Genomic DNA, 20,686 nt, shown 5'->3' with positions numbered 1-20,686 from the left:
AAATTATAGGAAAGGAGACAGTCACTCATTTCTTTTATTTTTTAAATATTTTATTTATTGGGGCTGACGCTGTGGCATAGTAGGTAAAGCCACTGCTTCCTGCAGTGCTGACAACCCATATGGGTGCTGATTCAAGTCCTTGCAGCTCCACTTCCAATCCAGCTTTCTGCTACAGCCTGGGAAAGCAGTGGAAGATGGCCCAAGTGCTTGGGCCCCTGCACCCACATGGGAGATGTGGAGGAAGCTGCTGGCTCCTGGCTTCAGATCAGTGCAGCTCTGGCCATTGTGGCCATCTGGGGAGTGAACCAGCAGATGGAAGACTTCTCTCAATCTCTCTCTCTCTCTCTCTCTCTGCCTCTCTGTATCTCGGCCTTTCAAATAAAATAAATGAATCTTTAAAAATTTTATTTATTTATTTGAGAGGCAGAGTTACAGATATTGGAGAGACTGAAAGAAAGGTCTTCCATCCACTGGTTCACTCTCCAAATAGCCACAATGGCCAGGGTTGGGCTGATCCAAAGTCAGGGGCCAGGAACCAGGAGCTTCTTCCAAGTCTCCCACGTGGGTGCAGGGGCCCAAGCACTTGGGCCATCTTCCACTGCTTTCCCAGGCCATAGCAAAGAGCTGTGTTGGAAGCCAGGACACAGACCATTGTCCTTACGGGATGCCAGCACCACCGGCAGAGGCTTAGCCTACTATGCCACAGCCCCAGTCACAGTCACTTGTTTCAATATCAGAGATAGAACCCACGCAGAGATTCTAGTCATTGCCAACAACCAGGAGCAGATTGTGGTTCCTCACAAACCTTCTTTCTACAAGTCATCAGGAAAATTGTTTCCCTTCTTTGGCAGGAATGATGCATTGACACAACTTAAAGAAGTTACTGAAGATAGACTTCCTACTCTGGTCTCCCATAGTGATTTTATTTTTATTTTGTTCAGAAGGCTTTTATTTGATGAATACAAATTTCACAGGTACAGTTTTAGGAATATAGTAGTTCATCCCCCAAAACCCGCCCTCCCCCAACCAGTCCTGTCCCACCTCTTACTCCCTCTCTCATCCCATTCCTCATTAAGATTAATTTTTGGCCGGTGCCACGGCTCAATAGGCTAATCCTCCACCTTGTGGCTCTGGCACACCAGGTTCTAGTCCCAGTCGGGGCACCGGATTCTGTCCCAGTTGCTCCTCTTCCAGTCCAGCTCTCTGCCATGGCCCGGGAGTGCAGTGGAGGATGGCCCAAGTGCTTGGGCCCTGCACCCACATGGGAGACCAGGAGAAGCACCTGGCTCCCGGCTTCGGATCAGCGTGCCACACCGGCCGCAGAGCACTGGCCACAGTGGCCACTGGGGGTGTGAACCAACAGAAAAAGGAAGACCTTTCTGTCTCTCTCTTTCTCACTGTCCACTCTGCCTGTCCAAAAAAAAAGATTAATTTTTTTTTGACAGGCAGAGTGGACAGTGAGAGAGAGAGACAGAGAGAAAGGTCTTCCTTTGCCGTTGGTTCACCCTCCAATGGCCGCCGCGGCCGGCGCGCTGCGGCTGGCGCACCGCGCTAATCCGATGGCAGGAGCCAGGAGCCAGGTGCTTTTCCTGGTCTCCCCATGGGGTGCAGGGCCCAAGCACTTGGGCCATCCTCCACTGCACTCCCTGGCCACAGCAGAGAGCTGGCCTGGAAGAGGGGCAACCGGGACAGAATCCGGCGCCCCGACCGGGACTAGAACCCTGTGTGCCGGCGCCACTAGGCGGAGGATTAGCCTAGTGAGCCGCGGCGCCGGCAAAAGATTAATTTTTAATTATCTTTATATATGGAATACCAACTCTATACTAAGTAAAGATTTCAACAGTTTGCACCCACACAGACACACAAAGTATAAAGTACTGTTTGAAGACAAGTTTCACCATTAATTCTCATAGCACAACTCATTAAGTACAGAGGTCCTATATGGGGAGCAAGTGCACAGTGACTCCTGTGGTTGATTTAACAATTGGCACTCTTATTTATGACATCAGAAATCACCTGAGGCTCTTTCCATGAGCTGCCAAGGCTATGGAAGCCTTTCAGATCCACAAACTCCATTAGTATTTAGACAAGGCCATAATCAAAGTGGAAGTTCTCTCCTCCCTTCAGAGAAAGGTACCTCCTTCTTTGATGGCCCATTCTTTCCACCGGGATCTCACTCACAGAGATCTTTCATTTAGGTCATTTTTTTTGCCACAGTGTCTTAGCTTTCTTTGCCTGAAATACTCTAATGGGCTTTTTAGCCAGATCCAAATGCCTCAAGGGCTGATTCTGAGGCTAGAGTGCTAAAACAGTAAGTTTTTTAAAAGTTGAGGAAGACATTCTTAGAAGAGTTAAAGAGAAAACTGTCACAAAAAAAGAGGTACGCTGTGGATCAGTGCAAAAGATTCACACATGCAGAACGAATACAGAAACAGCACATGATCCCAGCAGCTGAGAGCTGGAGGAAAGTGAGATCAGACTACAGCAATCTGTTCTACTGGTGATACAGTGAGAAGACCTTGGAGTGAGTATGGCCTGGAGTCCTAAGGGGGATAGTGAACCTACTAACTCTGCCCAGGCCCAACCCCACAGCGTGCAGATGACTGGCTGGGAGAGGGCAGACACCAATTTGAACATAACTATCAGCAACAGCTCTTGTGTGCACCCCCAACAATTGATGCTTTCATCAAGGAATGGAAAGGTACCAAAGAAATGAGCTATCAATGCATCCCAAGGACCTAGAAAAATCACAACAAACCAAACTCAAAAATACTAGGAAGGAAAAAATGATAAAATGAGAAGAAATAAACAAAATTGAAACAAAAAAAATTAGTGAAATAAAGAGCTGGTATTTTTTAAAAAATAAAATTGACACACCACCAGCCCAATTAACCAAAAACAAAGACCCAAAACAACAGAATCACAGATGAAAAAGGAAACATAATAAGAGATACCACAGAAATAAAAGAATCATGAGGAATAAATACAAAAAGCTCTATGACAACAAATTGGGAAACCTAGAAGAAATGGATAGATTTCCGGACACATACAATTTACCAAAATTGAGTCAGGAAGACATACAAAACCTAAACAGACCAATAACCAAGACAGATACTGAATCACTAATAAAGACCCTCCCAACAAAGGGAAGGCCAGGACTGCACGGCTTTACTACTAAATTCTATCCAACATTTAAATAACTAATTTCAATTCTTCTCAAGCTATTCAAAATAATTGAAATGGAGGGAATCCCCCTTAACTTCTTCTTTGAGGCCAGCATCACCTAATCCCTAAATCAGAAAAAGGTACAACGGAGAAAGAGAATTATAGCCAATATCCCTGATGAATATAGACACAAAAATCCTCAACAAAATATGAGCTAATCAAATCCAACAACACATAAAAAAGATCATTCACCCAGAACAGTGGGATCTGTCCCTCATATGCAGGGATGATTCAACATTCACAAATCAATAAATGTGATACATCACATTAACAAACTGAAGAATAAACACCATATGATTATCTCAATAGATTAAGAAAAAGCATTTGATAAAATACAACATTCTTTCATGATGAAAACCTTAAGCAAATTGGGTATAGAAGAAACACACCTCAACACAATGAAGGCAATATATGACAAACCCATAGCAAGCATTTTCATGAATGAGGAAAAGTTGGAAGCATTCTCAGTAAGATCCAGAATCAGACAAGGATGCCCACTCTCACCATTCCTATTCAGTATAGTCCTGGAGCCAGAGCCAGTGGGCAAGAAAAAGAAATCAAAGGGATACAAATTGGAAAAAAAGAAGGAAGATGACATGATTCTATACGTAGAGGATCCAAAGACTCCACTAAGAGACTATTGGAACACGTAAAGGAGTTTGGTAAAGTGGTAGGATATAAAATCAACCCACAAAAATCAGTAGCCTCCATATTTCATATACAGACAATGCCATAGCTGAGAAAGAACTTCTAAGATCAGTCCCCTTTAAAAAAAAATGGGGCTGGCATCATGGCACACTAGGTCAATCCTCCACCTGCAGCGCCAGCATCCCATATGGGCGCTGGTTCTGGTTACTCCTCTTCCATTCCAGCTCTCTGCTGTTGCCTGGGATAGCAGTGGAGGATGGCCCGAGTGCTTGGGCCCCTGCACTCACACGGGAGACCCAGAGGAAGCTCCTGGCTCCTGGCTTTGGATCAGCACTGTACTGGCCTTTGCAGCCATTTGGGTAATGAACCAACAGATGGAAGACCTTTCTCTCTGTCTCTCTCTCACTGTCTGTAACTACCTGTCAAATAAATAAATAAAATCTTTTTTTAAAAAATCAGTCCCGTACAGAATACCTACAAAAAAAATTTAAATACCTTGAAATAAATTTAACCAAGGATGTCAAAGATCTCCACAATGAAAATTGCAAAATAATACAGAAAGAAAAAGGGGAAGACACCAAAAAATTGAACAATCTTCCATGTTCATGTATTGGAAGAATCAATATCATCAAAATGTCCATACTACCAAAAGCACTTTACAGATTCAATGTGATCCCAATTAAAATTCCAATGACATTCTTCTCAGATCTAGAAAAAGCCATGCTAAAATTCAAATGGAAAAAAAAACACAAGAGACCCTGAATAGCTAAAGAAAATTTATACAATTTTATACAGCTGAAGGCATCACAATACCACATTTCAAGACATCCTACACAGCAGCCTAATACTGGCAAAAATAGAAAATAGAAATGTAGACCAATGGAACAGAATATAAACTTCAGAAACCAATCCACACATCTACAACCAACTTATCTTTGGCAAAGGAGCTAAAATCAATTCCTGGAGCAAGGACAATCTCTTCAACAAATGATGCTGGCAAAACTGGATCTCTGCATGCAAAAGTATGAAACAAGATATCTACCTTACACAAAAATCCACTCAAAATGGATCAAAGACCTAAATCTGTAACTTAATATCTTTTTTTGACAGGCAGAGTGGACAGTGAGAGAGAGACAGAGAGAAAGGTCTTCCTTTGCCATTGGTTCACCCTCCAATGGCCGCCGTGGCCGGCGCACTGCGGCCGGCGCACCGTGCTGATCCAAAGGCAGGAGCACTTGGGCCATCCTCCACTGAACTCCCTGGCCACAGCAGAGAGCTGGCCTGGAAGAGGGGCAACCGGGACAGAATCCGGCGCCCCAACCGGGACTAGAACCAGGAGTGCCGGCGCCGCTAGGCAGAGGATTAACCTATTGAGCTGCGGCACCAGCCTATAACTTAATATCTTAAAATTACTAGAGAACATTGGGGAAACCCTGCAAAACATTGACTAGATGAAAAAAGACCTTGAAGCACAAGCAATCAAAGTAAAAATTGACAAATTAGATTACATCAAGCTGAGAAGCTTCTGCACTGCAAAAAAACAGTGAAGAGGCACCCAACAGAATGGGAGAAAATATTTACAAACTATGAAACTGATATTGAATTAATATACAGAGTATATAAAGAAGTCAAGAAACTCAACAACAACAAAACAAGCAATCCAGTTAAGAAATTTGCAAAAGACTTGAACAGTCATTTTTATATTTGACAAACAGAGTTAGACAAAGAGAGAGAGAGAGAGAGAAGTCTTCCTTCCATTGGTTCACCCTCTTAATGGCCGCTACAGCTGGTGCACTGCGTGGATCCAAAGCCAGGAGCCAGGTGCCTCTTCCTGTTCTCCCACACGGGTGCAGGCGTCCAAGGACTTGGGCCATCCTCCACTGCCTTCCCAGGCCACAGCAGAGAGCTGGACTGGAAGAGGAGCAACTGGGACTAGAACAGGGAGCCCATATAGGATGCCAGTGCCACAGGTGGAGGATTAACCAAGTGAGCCACAGCACTGGAAGAACAGTCATTTTTCAATATAAATACAAATAGTCAACAGACACATGAAAAAATGCTCAATACCACTAGCCATCAGGGAAATGCAAAGCAAAACCACAATAAGGTTTCACCTCACCCCAGTTAGAATGGCTCTCATACAGAAATCAACAATAAATTCTGGCTAGGATGTGGGGGAAAAAGGTATTCTAATCCACTGTTGGCTGATATGTAAATTGGTGCATCCATTGTGCAGGACACTAAGCAGACACTTCAGAAAGCTAAAAATAGGCCAGCGCCGTGGCTCAATAGGCTAATCCTCTGCCTGCGGCGCCGGCACCCCAGGTTCTAGTCCCAGTCAGGGCACTGGATTCTGTCCCGGTTGCTCCTCTTCCAGTCCAGCTCTCTGCCGTGGCCCTGGAAGGCAGTGGAAGATGGCCCAAGTGCTTGGGCCCTGCACCCGCATGGGAGACCAGGAGAAGCACCTGGCTCCTGGCTTCGGATCAGCGTGGTGTGCCAACCGCAGCAGCCATTGGAGGGTGAACCAACGGTAAAGGAAGACCTTTCTCTCTGTCTCTCTCTCTCATTGTCCACTCTACCTGTCAAAAGAATTGTATACATTTAATAGAATTTTAAGAAAAAATACCAATGTCTGGGACTTGCTCTAGGCAATGGAACTGGGTTAGCTCCAGAGGTTTGCAAACAAGTCTGCTCAAAAAAAAGTTATGATAAGAAACTTAGGACACAGAAGGATTCTAGACTTCTCTAGTTTGTCAACTTCCTTTGGGACCCTGATCAAAATCATTTTTGGGAAGAGAAAATTATAGAAACAACACAGTTTTCTGAGTTTCTGGCTCTCCTTCTCCCTGTGAATGCCAGCTTGCAAGTCAAATTTCTCCTGAGCTGCTTTCTGGTATCTGATTCACTTGAGAATGACTCAACCAGATATCCTGGGAAAAAATGGAGGTTAAAGAAAACACATCTATTTAGTATGGAAACCTATACCTATGTGAAGTATTTTTTCAGATGGGTAAGCAGCAGCAAGAGGGCCCTTTGGCACAGGTGGCAAGGCAAGATCATAATGTCCTGGGCAGCAGCCAGAGCCCCATCAAGTCCTAGGCAAGTAGAAAGTTACTCCTTTCAATAGTAGAGCTCATCATTTCACTTGGAAATGAAGGAATCCATCAATGTCCACTGAGTGAAAGAGAGAGTACATCCATAAGCACACACCCCTCTCAGATAGCCACTTGTAAAATCAAGAGTATTCTTAACTGAGAACAACATAGGCAGCAGCTGAATTATGTAATGAATGGTGTCACATTATGCCAGACAGAAACAATACATTCACAAGTAATGAGGATTGGACCTGTGTCTTGGCTGTCACATATATTTCTACTTGGTCAAAACCTGTGCCCTGTTTGTTTTCCTTGTTCTTATTATATTAAACTGTCCTTAGTTAAGGTTGGCTAGGATTTCCATCAGATGAGGCTGGCTTTTTATTTTCACATCTTGACCCAATGTAGTGATTGTCTTTGCCTTCCTTGACCTTGGGAGGTGCCAACTACCCTCAGGCTTCTGTACAAGCTATTCACTCTGCTTAAGCACTTCTGTGATTTGCTCTTGGGATTATGTCAAATGGCAATGGTAACCTTGGGGAAAGGGGCAGAGATATCCCACCCTGGGATGGAAAGAGGAAGACTACAGCTTCGGTTCAGCTGCATCCTTCCTCCACAATCATCAAATATTCATCCAAGAAACTTAAAGCAATGGGATTAGGGTTCAGGATGTCACCCTGAGTGGCTGCTTTGAGAGATGAGCCTGATATTTGTTTCTAGGCATGCTTTATGCTTAGACAATTTCATGCTTCTAAGCATAGCAAGGAACATGTAACACAGACATGGAAAAAATTGTGTATGTGTCACAGAATATTATACAAATTTATCTTTTGTAGTGCATATATTTAAATCAATGGTTAGAATTAATATTCATATTGATCAAAGATATATCTTTTCTCCTGGGTAAATTAGAGTAGTAGTGATAATAAAGGGGGAATTATAAATAGGCCCATGAGCTGTCCATGAAGAAAGCCTATACATATATTAAGTAAAAGCCATCCTTTACTTTTATACATCAGGAATGAGTTCCCCAGTTTAAAGGTTAATCTATCCATTTTGCTGCAAATAACAAATATTCTTTATGCCTGAATATTGTCCAATTGTGTGTGAGTGTATATGTGTGTATGTGTGTGTGTGTGTGTGTATATACACACATATATATGTCACATTTGCTTTACACATTCATTTGAAGATGAATGCCTTGGTTAATCCATATCTTGGCTATTGTGAACAGTGCTGCAGTATCTCTTTGAAACAACTATTTTATTTTGGTTATGTACCCAGTACTGGGATTGTTGGATCATATGGTAGTTCTATTTCTATTTCTTTTTTCAAAAATCACCATATTTTTTCCATAGCAGCAGTACTGATTTACATTCCAACCAACAGTGTACAGGAGTTCTATTTTCTCTACATCCTCACTAGCACTTGTTACTTGCTTCCTCAGAACAGCCATTCTAATAGGGGTGAAGTGATATCTCATTGTGGTTTGGATTTGCATTTCCCTGATGGCCAGTGACATTTTTACCCTTGTTGGTCATTTGCATTTTTCCTTTTGGGAACTGTCTATTCAAATCCTTTGTCCATTTCTTAAAAGTATTGGTAGTTTTCCGCTTATGCTTAAAATGGTATTTTTAGAGAAATGCTATACCCATATTTAAAGAGAAAGTTCAGAGATTTCCTATGTAGCATCTGCCCAACACATTCCAAGCCTTCCCTAACTTCTTGAAAAAGAGTGTTACATTTATTACAGTAGCTGATCCTTCAATGAGATATTACTATGGTCCAAAGTTCATAGATTACAGTACAATTCACTCCTGGTTTATATGTTATGGTTTTGTACAAATGTATACTGAGTTGTACTCAATGTTAGAATATCCTATAGAAGAAGGTCTCTACCCTGAATTCCTCTGTGTTCTATTTTTCTCTATCTCCTATCTTCCTGTGGTATCCACCTACCATCTTCAAGTCTCCACCATTTTTTGTTTTTAGGATGTCTTCCTGTTGGGATCACAGATAAATTTGAGATGTCTATACCAACCATCTGAGAGAAGTTTAGGTGCTAGATGCAAGAATCTACAATTACTTTTTCTGGAAGGATCATGATCCAGTAGTTTTGGGCTCATTCTATGCTGAGCAGGAGAAATATCAACGCTGACTCCAGGCAGTGTCATTACTTGCACTCTCCCAAGGGTACTTAGACAGTTTCAGACCACTCACAAGACTCTCCAGACAAAAGCCAGTCCACAATGCTGTCCCTAGAAAATGTTAGAGCACTGGACATGAGGTCTGATGCCTTTCCTTGCCTAAGATCAAAGATGTCTTTCTGAACTATGGCATTGCACTGGGTTCAGGGTACCCTGGGCAAGGGTATCCAGAATGTCCCTACTTATTAGAGAGAATCTGCAATTATGCTCCTGGATACACAGGACATTCAATTAGTTTCAAATTTTTCACAAAGGCAATTTATCTGTGAATTATCATTCCATCTGTGTTTGGTGAGAAAAGCCACCTCCAGAACTTCCTGCTCTGTGTGCTTGCTGACAACACCCCCTAGACTTGATCTTACAGAACTGAAAATGTGAACCTCTGTGATATGCCCATGTCACACTTAAGGAAAGAAGTTGACTGAGCTGTGAGCTCAGCACAATCAGGTGTAACAGCTGGATTCTCAAGAGATATTTCTCACGTAAACATTTCTTTAACCATGCTTTAATATAACTAAGTTAGGAGGAAACGGAAAGGGAGACCAGTAGAGGAAACAGCTTTTTCAACTGGATCAGTGTGCATGTGAAAGACCCCTAGTTAGCGTCTTCTTATGGACCTCTCTGCCATAACCAATGCCCAGTCTCTCGGCTTTCCTACCCCTATCTTCCTGTCCTCTACTCCAACCCTCACGTTCTCAGAACACATTTGTGACTCTATGTTGACAGAAAAATGGTACAATAATCAAAATCTCAAAAGCAAACTGAGGCTCAAAGGTCATTTCAAGGCATTCTGAGTTCATGGCTGGCATGTAGAGCAGAGATCCCTCAGGCTGCTGCCCTGTGTACAGAGATGTGGGTATGGGAGTGACAATGGCTCTCCCTCAGAAAGGAGGGTTGGACACCAGTCTTGTGACCTGGCACCTGCCTCTGTGGGCAGGACCAGAAGCATTCATCAGGTACAAATTCCCCTGATCTCCAGGGTCTCCTGTAGTGCAGTATAGATCTCTCTTCAATTTCTAAAGCTGAGAGCTCAACAGAAAATTAATGATCATGAAACTGTCAGTGTCTCTCGTGCTAGTCATTCTGGCCTCTTGTTGCTTTGAGGGTGAGTATGATTTTTGATGAGTCTGGTAAGGGCCTTCCCTGCTCTTATTATTTGGGGTGATATTATTTGGGGTAGGGATGGGGTCTGGAAGAGCCCAACATTCCAAAGATTTTCCTAAATTTACTAAAATGGCCATTCTGCTTACCCCAAAGCTTATTTTTTTTCAATTTCCCAGTGCTAAGGAAATCATACATGAAAACTCTCTGAAGGAAATTTTAGGAAGTCTTGTTAGAGTCCCACTCCTTGGCTGACACATGTGTTTCCAGTCAGCAGAGAATCAAGTGAGATTAAGCCTATCAAAGGCCAGCTGTCAATAGGAAGCTGGTAACTGCAGTGATCAGACATTCTGCTCCCAGATACTTTCAGGTGACAATTGAGCCCTCACTGACTTTTTAAAAAGATTTACATACTTATATATTTAAGTGGTAGAGAGAGAGAGTTGAGAGAGAAAGAGCACTTCATCTGCTGGTTCACTCCTCAGTTGAACATAAAAGCCAAAGCAGGGTCAAACTTCAGCCAGGAGCTAGGAGCTCCCTTTGGGTATCCCACAAGGGTGGGGGTGGGGCCAAGTAGTCAGCCTATCCTCCACTGCCTTCCCAGGAACATTAGTAGAAAATTGGATCAGAAGGGGAGAACCCTGGACTCAAATGGGTGCTGCAATGTGGCATGTGGGAATTGCAATTGGATTTACTTGCTGCATGCAAACCCCAGCCCATCCTCAACACCTGTGTTCATAAATTCAAATATTAGAAAAGTTATGCATGGAAAGAATTCCATAGAGCTCCTTTTTCCCAGAAGACTAGGCATATTTTTGAATCCCTGAATAATAAACCTTCAAAAGAGTATTATTGACTTTATAGAGGTGCTCCAATAATGGTAGAGCAGGTCTAATAGAACTAAGATTTTTATTGAGTTAAAACTAATCCTATCTTCTCCTTCAACAAAACAATACTTCACACATCTTCCTGCCTCAGGATGAGCCAAGACTGTCTAAGTCTTATTTATCCTCTTATTTTCTGAACCTACTCCTGGTTCACTGTATTGTCTCTGATCCTATCCTCTTCAAATCCTGGCCAAAGCTTGATGTTGTCTGTATACTGGGTCTCAGTGGAGCCTGCAGTATCCTTTCTGTATGCAAGATGGTGGCCAGCCCTCAGGGAATGGGGAATCAAGACCAGGAGCAGTGATTTCTACAGGTTTCTGGACAACTCCCAGTATGGTCAGGAATGGGCACTGGTCCTTCCCCTCAGTCTAAGGGTTCCATACTTTCCTGCAGAATGAAAGAGCCCAACACAGTGTCCTTTATGAGATTCTCACCTGGGTGGAGACTAATTGTCCTTGAAACTTAGCTTCTAGCTGTTCTGCATACAATGGCACGTTCTGAATTCCCCAAATTTGTCTCTAATAGCACCTCTAAACTTTAAAGCAGTAATCAACTCTGGCCATTCTCAGGTGGTCTCTCACATCTCAGATCTGTGGTAAGATTCTGAGTACCATTCACTTCCAAACTGGATGCCCCAAACTCCTCTTCTTCAACATCTAGGACTAATCAGGTTTCTTGAATGGACAGGAAAACTGAGTTGGTTAAAATCTAGAAATTGGAATTTCAGCTAATGGAAAAGCTTAGCAAAGTATTGGATTGTGTTCAGAAAAACAGACACTGAATGAGTGATTCAGAAACTGGTTTTCTCAACTGAGTTTCACCACTTGCTGAGAAATTCTGATGAAGTTGCTACTGAGAGGATCTTTCCCTGCCATCAGCACAGTTTTAGAATAAAAACATAAAACCTTAGGAATGCTATGTAGTCTTCCATGAGAAACTCATGGGGGAAAAGGCTTTCCTTATGCAAATTGTGTCTACTTTTGTGCTCTAGGCAATGCAGTCGTCTGCCCAGATGTTGTCTCTGAAAGCTCAGCATTCCTGTTTGCTACTAAGGAGCAGTTCAGACAACAGTTGGCCAAATATGGGCCACCTTCAGCGGGTTCAGAAGCAATGGTGGAAGCAAAGAAATGCACAGATACAATGTCTTATAGTGACAGAGCCTTGATTGGAAAAATCTTGGTAATTTCTTCTCCTTCATATAAAGGGGCACCTATTCAGCCATACCACCAGGCATGAGGTCAGCTTGCCACTCTATGGGGTACAAATGTAATGGGAATATGCCTTGCCACAAAGCGGATGCCAGCAGTACATCTGCTGAATTAAACTCAGGTGCACAGATATTCCTGGGCAAGCTCCTCCATCTCAGGTCATCCACCTGGTTGCCTTCTTCCTCCTTGTGTCATGACATAGAGAGCCTGGAACACGGGAAGTGATGTTGAAGGGCCAAGCTCTCCTATGCTCCTGACTAGTAGAAATCCTGAGGGAAAACTCCACTCACCAGGGTGTGTCAGTCACTGGGGAGTCTCACCAGAGTTTTGAGAATGTTGAACATGGAGTCAGAGAGAGGGTGGGAAGTGAGGCAGGTCTTCTGCCAGAAAGATCATTGGCTGAGTTTCTCTACTAGGTTCTGAAGAGCCAGGAGACCATCCCAGCTTCTAAGGACCCATTTTTCCCCTCCTCGCCTCCAACTCTCTTCCCTGCCATTACCCTTGGCAGACACTCTTGTTGCTTTAACTCCTATGCTATGCATAACAGGAGCAGTCACTTGGGTATGTCATGAAAGCTGGTGATTTGGAGGGATATCTGAGGTCATCTGCATCTGAGTGTGGATCATGGAGTTCATTTTCAAAGTCCATCAAAACTGAAGTTCACTGCCAAGAATTGCATGGGTCATGAGGCAGGATCTATACCCTGAATGTAGAGCTTCCCAAAGTCCCACCCCAGTTCTGCTCCAAGTCTCTCAGGCCTGGGTCCTCCATTGGAAGTGAAAGCAGAGTCCACTATCCTGAGACATTACAGAAAACAACTCCTGGGCACTTCTGTCCATTTATTTACTCAAGTTCTTCCATTAGAGACCTGAACTGCACCATTGGGCCACTCAGGGTGAGGTCTTCAGGTCATATTATTTTTAAAAAACATGCACTACTTGAAAATTGTTCCAAGATAAACTTATTTCAAATCAGCTTTTCAGTGATGTCTTGGATTTGTTAACCTGTTACCTCCAGGATACGTGTGACTGACTTTACTTTTTATTCCTACATTCTCTCAATTTCAGGCAGAAATTGTGAATGAATGTAATCAATGAGATGTAAGCTATATTGGATCCTGGTTACCACCGTCTTCCAAGAACACCCTGATCTTCAGTTCTCAATGTAAAGGTTTCAATGTCTTCCTTTAATAAATCATTTTCTCGTGCACTTATCTGTGTGTCTTGTTATTAAACTACAGTCACTGTCCTTGAATCATGGGGTTTTAATAATGAATTTGTCTTTTGGTGTTGGTAGGTGTCAATTGCAGAGAGCCAGGATCCAAAGGCACTGGAAGTTTCAGGCATCACAATATATATATATATATATATATATATATATATATATATATATATATAGTCAGAAAGTCTTCTGCCTTACTTCACAGACTCCCTACTATTGTGACCATGAGTGAGAAGGAGGGTAAAGGGTAAATAGCAGTTATAGGATTATTCAGGCCTGGACTTGGGGATGGTCCCAGTCTCACCAGCCACCAGTCACATTATTCACAGCCTCAGTAGCAGCATGAGTGTGATGTCCTCATCATCTCAACTGTCACTCTGCTTAGTGCGCACTCCTTCTCTGCAGTTTTAACCTACGCCATGCACAGTGTCAATAATTTACCACTTTCTCAATCTGAGGTGCATTTTCAAGTGTCACCATCCACCAAACTCTTTTTGTTGAATCTATGCCCTCAGATAGCTCCTTAGTGTGTAACCTCTTACCCACTTCTTAGGTAAATGCTTCCCTCATCAACTTCTCCTAATAACTTCAGAAAGAAGCACTCTGCTGTTGAGTGGTTAACTCCACTTAAACATTCCACAAATATTTGGGAAGGAAAATGTACAAACTGAATATCCTCAAATGATTCTTCCTTCCATCCTGGATATCCAGCATGACACCTGCCACATAAAACATGGAGATGTCACAGGTTCTGTTTCAGTTTTTTTTTTTTTCAAGATTTTGGTTTATTTTTTTATTTATTTTGACAGATAGAGTTAGACAGTGAGAGAAAGAGACAGAGAGAAAGATCTTCCTTCCGTTGGTTCACCACCCAAATGGCCACTACAGCCAGTGCACTGCACGGATCTGAAGCCAGGAGCCAGGTGCTTCCTCATGGTCTACTACGTGGGTGCAGGCACCCAAGCACTTGGACCATCCTCCACTGCCTTCCTGGGCCACTGCAGAGAGCTGGACAGGAAGAGGAGCGACCGGGACTAGAACCCGGTGCCCATATGGGATGCCGGCGCACAGGCGGAGGATTAGCCAAGTGAGCCATGGCACTGGACCTTCTGTTTGAGCTTCTACTGGCTACTGTAACAAGCTGTCATGCATTACATGGCTTAAAACAACTTATTGTATAATGATTCTGGAGGAAAGATGCCCAAAATCCATTTCACTGTGCTGTATCAAGAGAATCTTGGGTCCAGGGTCCCTCTGAATGCTCAGGGTCAAAATTATGAATGGCTGCTTCTAGTGTCTGGTGGCCAAAGACAGTGCCTATCTTATTGCCAATTCACCCCAACCTATGTTTCTCACCACTTCAACTCTAGCTTAGCCCAATTTTACAAAATGTATAGTTTTTCTTTAGAAAGTATGAGATCATTCATACTTTTTTTAAATATTTATTTAGTAAATATGATTTTCAAAGTACAGTTTATGGATTACAATGGCTTCCCCCCCCATAAATTCCCTCCCACCCCCACCCCTCCCATCTCCCGCTCCCTCTCCCATTCCATTCACATCAAGATTCATTTTCAATTATCTTTATATACAGAAGATCAATTTAGTATATATTAAGTAAAGATTTCATCAGTTTGCACCCACACAGAACATAAAGTGTAAAATACTGTTTCAGTACTAGTTATAGGATTAATTCGCATTGGACAACACATTAAGGACAGAGATCCCACATGAGGAGTAAGTGCACAGTGATTCCTGTTGTTGACTTAACGAACTGACACTCTTGTTTACGGCATCAGTAATCACCCGAGGCTCTAGTCATGAGTTGCCAAGGCTATGGAAGCCTCTTGAGTTCTCTGACTTCGATCTTATCTAGAAAAGGTCATAGTCAAAGTGAAAGTTCTCTCATCCCTTCAGAGAAAGGTATTTCCTCCTTTTATGGCCCCGTTCTCTCCACTGGGATCTCACTTGTAGAGATCTTTCATTAGGTGTTTTTTGTTTTTTGGTTTTTTTTGTTTGTTTTTTTGTTTTGTTTTGTTTTGTTTTGTTTTTGTTTTTTGCCAGAGTGTCTTGGTTTTCCATGCCTAAAACTCTCATGGGCTCTTCAGCCAAATCTGAAACCTTAAGGGCTGATTCTGAGGCCAAAGTTCTGTTTAGGACATCTGCCATTCTATGAGTCTGCTGTGTATCCCACTTCCCATGTTGGATCGTTCTCTCCCTTTCTTATTCTATCAGTTAGTATTCGCAGACACTAGTCTTGTTTACGTGATCCCTTTGACTTTTAGACCTACCAGTGTGATCAACTGTGAACTGAAATTGATCACTTTGACTAGTGAGATGGCATTGGTACATGCCACCTTGATAGGATTGTATTGGAATCCCCTGGCACGTTTCTAACTCCACCATTTGGGGCAAGTCCGATTGAGCATGTCCCAAATTGTACATCTCCTCCCTCTCTTATTCCCACTCTTACATTTAACAGGGATCACTTTTCAGTTATATTTCAACACCTAAGAATAAATGTGTGTTAATTACAGAATTCAATGAATAGTATTAACTAGAACAAAAAAAATACTAAAAGGGATAAAGTATTAAATTGTACATCAACAGTCAGGACAAGGACTAAACAAGTCACTGTTTCTAATAGTGCCCCTTTCACTTCAAAAGGTTTCCCCTTTGGTGCTTGGTTAGTTGTCACCCATCAGGGAGAACATATGATATTTGTCCCTTTGGGACTGGCTTAATTCACTCAGCATGATGTTTTCCAGATTCCTCCATTTTGTTGCAAATGACCGGATTTCATTGTTTTTGATTGCTGTGTAGTATTCTATAGAGTACATATCCCATAATTTCTTTATCCAGTCTACTGTTGATGGGCATTTGGGTTGATTCCAGGTCTTATCTATTGTGAACTGAGCTGTAATAAACATTAAGGTGCAGACAGCATGTTTGTTTTCCAATTTAATTTCCTTTGGGTAAATTTCAAGGAGTGGGATGGCTGGGTCAAACGGTAGGGTTATCTTCAGGTTTCTGAGGAATCTCCAGACTGACTTCCATAGTGGCTTAACCAGTTTGCATTCCCACCAACAGTGGGTTAGTGTCCCTTTTTCCCCATATCCTCACCAGCATCTGTTGTTGGTAGTTTTCTGTATGTGAGCCATTCTAACTGCGGTGAGGTGAAACCTCATTGTGGTTTTGACTTGCATTTCCCTGATTGCTAGTGATCCTGAACATTTTTCACGCGCCTGTTGGCCATTTGGATTTCCTCTTTTGAAAAATGTCTATTGAGGTCCTTGGCCCATCTCTTAAGTGGGTTGTTTGTTTTGTTTTTGTGGAGTTTCTTGATCTCATTGTAGATTCCGGTTATTAACCCTTTATCTGTTGCATAGTTTGCAAATATTTTTTCCCATTCTGTTGGTTGTCTCTTCACTTTCCTGACTGTTTCTTTTGCAGTACAGAAACTTCTCAATTTGATGCAATCCCTTTAGTTGATTTTGGCTTTGACTGCCTGTGCCTCCTGGGTCTTTTCCAGAAATTCTTTGCCTGTGCCAATATCTTGAAGGGTTTCTCCAATGTTCTCTAATAACTTGATGGTGTCAGGTCGTAGATTTAGGTCTTTAATCCATGTTGAGTGGATTTTTGTGTAAGGTGTAAGGTAGGGGTCTTGCTTCATGCTTCTGCACGTGGAAATCCAGTTTTCCCAGCACCATTTATTGAATAGACTGTCCTTGCTCCAGGAATTGGTTTTAGATCCTTGCTGACATTAAGTTTGCTGTAGATGTTTTGGTTGATTTCTGGTGTTTCAATTCTGTTCCATTGGTCTATCCATCTGTTTCTGTACCAGTACCATGCTGTTTTGATTACAACTGCCCTGTAGTATGTCCTGAAATCTGGTATTGTGATGCCTCCGGCTTTGTTTTTGTTGTACAAGATTGCTTTAGCTATTCGAGGTCTCCTGTGTCTCCATATGAATTTCAGCATCATTTTTTCCAGATCTGAGAAGAATGTCTTTGGTATTTTGATTGGTATCACATTGAATCTATAAATTGCTTTTGGGAGAATGGACATTTTGGGGTTTTTTATTTGTTTTGTTTTGTTTCATTTTTTGACAGGCAGAGTGGACAGTGAGAGAGAGAGACAGACAGAGAGAAAGGTCTTCCTTTGCGTTGATTCACCCTCCAATGGCCGCCGCAGCTGGCGCCTAGCGCTGATCCGAAACCAGGAGCCAGGTGCTTCTCCTGGTCTCCCATGCGGGTGCAGGGCCCAAGCGCTTGAGCCATCCTCCACTGCACTCCTGGGCCACAGCAGAGAGCTGGACCGGAAGAGGCGCAACCAGGACAGAATCTGGTGCCCTGACCAGGACTAGAACCCAGTGTGCCGGCGCTGCAAGGCAGAGGATTAGCCTGTTGAGCTGCTGTGCTGGCCAAGAATGGACATTTTGATGATGTTGATTCCTCCAATCCATGAGCATGGAAGATTTTTCCATTTTTTGGTATCCTCTTCTATTTATTTCTTTAAGAGTTTGTAATTCTCATTGTAGAGATCTTTAACATCCTTATTTAAGTTTATTCCAAGGTATTTGATTGTTTCAGTAGCTATTGTGAATAGGATTGATCTTAGCAGTTCTTTCTTAGCCATGGCATTGCCTGTGTATACAAAGGCTGTTGATTTTTGTGCATTGATTTTATATCCTGTTACTTTGCCAAACTCTTCTATGAGTTCCAATAGTCTCTTAATAGAGTTCTGTGGACCCTCTAAATAAAGAATCGTATCGTCTGCAGAAGAAAAACCATATGATTATCTCAAATAATGCAGAGAAAGCATTCGATAAAATTCAACACCCTTTCATGATGAAAACTCTAAGCAAACTGGGTATGGAAGGAACATTCTTCAATACAATCAAAGCAATTTATGAAAAATCCATGGCCAGCATCCTATTGAATGGGAAAAAGTTGGAAGCATTTCCACTGAGATCTGGTACCAGACAGGGATGCCCACTCTCACCACTGCTATTCAATAGAGTTTTGGAAGTTTTAGCCAGAGCCATCAGGCAAGAAAAAGAAATTAAAGGGATACAAATTGGGAAGGAAGAAGTCAAACTATCCCTCTTTGCAGACAATATGATTCTTTATTTAGGGGATCCATACCTTTTTTAACTTTTATTTAATGAATATAAATTTCCAAAGTACAGCTTAAGGATTACAATTACAATGGTCCCCCCCCATAACTTCCCTCCTACCAGCAACCCTCCCCTCTCCCACTCCCTCTCCTCATCTATTCACATGAAGATTCATTTTCAATTATCTTTATATACAGAAGATCAATTTAGCATACATTAAGTAAAGATTTCAACAGTTTGGACCCACACAGAAACACAGAGTGAAAAGTACTGTTTGAGTACTAGTTATATCATTAAATCACAATGTACAGCATATTAAGGACAGAGATCCTACATGAGGAGTAAGTGCACAGTGACTCCTGTTGTTGACTTAACAAATTGACACTCTTGTTTATGGCATCAGTAATCACCCTAGGCTCTTGTCATGAGCTGCCAAGGCTATGGAAGCCTTTTGAGTTCGCCGACTCTGGAGATCATTCATACTTCATCACAAAGTACTTCACTTACATACACATGTGCTGTGCTTTCCAGCCATGTTACAGAACTTTTACAGAATCCAGATATTAAGCTGAGGATATTTCATGGAGATCTTTCATGCAGAACCGGTTTTGCTACTATGTCTTCGCTTTCCATGCCTGAAATGCTGCCCTTGGATTTTCAGCCAGATACGAATGCCTTAGAGGCTGATTCTGAGATCAGAGTGCTGGGCATCTGTCATTCTATTAGTCTGCTGTGTGGACTGCTTCCCATTTTGGAATCTTCTCTCCTTTGTAATTCTATCTATTGATATTACCAGACATTTGGCCTTCTTTATGAGATCTTTTTGACTTTTAATCCTATCCATATGATCAATTCCACACTTAATATGATCACTTTATCACATAAGATGGGATTAGTACCACCCACCTTATGGGATTTGGAGTCCTATGGCAAGTTTTTCACTTCACTCTTAGGGGTAAGTCTGTGGGAATATGTGCCAAATTGTACAGCTCCTCCCTCTCTCATTCCCCTCTTATTTTTAACTTGGATCTATTTTCAATTTTCCATGATTAATTCTATGCATTACAGGGCTTATATAGCAATACTGAGACCACATCATTCCACTGGCTCAGCAGCGAATCTGAACTAAGATATACTTATTCCATAGCCCTGTAACATCCCTCAGGACTAGATGTCTTGGATGGTGGATCTACAGTTATCAGAAAAACATGGCAATTGAAGGAAGAAACAATGTTAATCTAATGAAACAGATGTCATGAAGTAAAGCAACTGTGTTACATATACAAGATTAAGCTTTTAACCACACATTTTAGAGAAATGTCAAATTGAGTAAAGTTCGGGGTTTTGACAAAAGAGTCAAGGAGAATCAGAGAGGGGTTGATACCCGATTGTGATTCTTCTTCCAAACCTGGCCCTACTCTCAACTCTTTAGGTGCAATGGGGTTAGATCATGTCTTGGAAATAGTCGCTTCAAGCAAAAAGAGAGGCTGAGACCTTGGTTCACCCAATCCCCAGCCTTTTTTTCTCCTCACTTGCCACCTCTCTCCCTGACCCCAAAGTCCTCATCTAGAACAGTATAGAGGAGATGTCTATGCCAAGGGTGTCACAACGTTAAGTTTTTCTCTGCCACTATTAGATTCAAAGAGCTTTTATCTTGTAAAAGACCTAGAGGAGGAAAAAACATGTAATATAATCAGTGGAGTCTTTTAAATGTCAAGCCTTAGTCCACAAAATCAATTATGAGATTGTTTATTAAGCACCTGTACTGGATGATGTTGTCATACAAACACCAGTTCTGTATGTTTCATATGATCAAGGAGAGTGAACTCTGTGGGAAGGGCTAGGGATTAGAGTCCTGGAGATGTCAGGTGGAATTTGGTTGTAGGGAACCAGGGAGTCCTGTGAGTGGAGACATCCATAGAGATGCAGAGTCCAGGTGAGATCAAAGGCATGAGATGACTTTAATATTGCTGAT

The 20,686-nt window shown here is 42.2% G+C and overlaps 1 protein-coding gene across 1 annotated transcript; it reads left to right on the top strand.

Annotated features, from left to right (window-relative positions):
* Window positions 1-10,225: 10,225 nt before the first annotated feature.
* On the top strand, window positions 10,226-13,468 carry LOC149128276 (secretoglobin family 1D member 1-like). Its single transcript, XM_089304155.1, has 3 exons — window positions 10,226-10,280; window positions 12,155-12,342; window positions 13,439-13,468. Exons 1-3 carry the CDS (start codon window positions 10,226-10,228, stop codon window positions 13,466-13,468), a joined length of 273 nt encoding a protein of 90 aa, XP_089160281.1.
* Window positions 13,469-20,686: the final 7,218 nt, after the last annotated feature.

The sequence above is a fragment of the Oryctolagus cuniculus genome, chromosome 1, assembly GCF_051225735.1.
Source record: "Oryctolagus cuniculus isolate XC-2025 breed Fujian yellow rabbit chromosome 1, ASM5122573v1, whole genome shotgun sequence".
NCBI lineage: Eukaryota > Metazoa > Chordata > Mammalia > Lagomorpha > Leporidae > Oryctolagus > Oryctolagus cuniculus.
The sequence above is the reverse complement of the archived record's forward strand: the minus strand, read 5'-3'. Positions and strand labels throughout refer to the sequence as shown.

Coding starts and splice junctions, on each gene's coding strand:
- LOC149128276 (XM_089304155.1), top strand. CDS start 10,226: ATGAAACTGTCAGTGTCTCTCGTGCTAGTCATTCTGGCCTCTTGTTGC. Junction 10,281..12,154: donor GGCCTCTTGTTGCTTTGAGG/GTGAGTATGATT, acceptor TTTGTGCTCTAG/GCAATGCAGTCGTCTGCCCA. Junction 12,343..13,438: donor CCTTGATTGGAAAAATCTTG/GTAATTTCTTCT, acceptor TCTCAATTTCAG/GCAGAAATTGTGAATGAATG.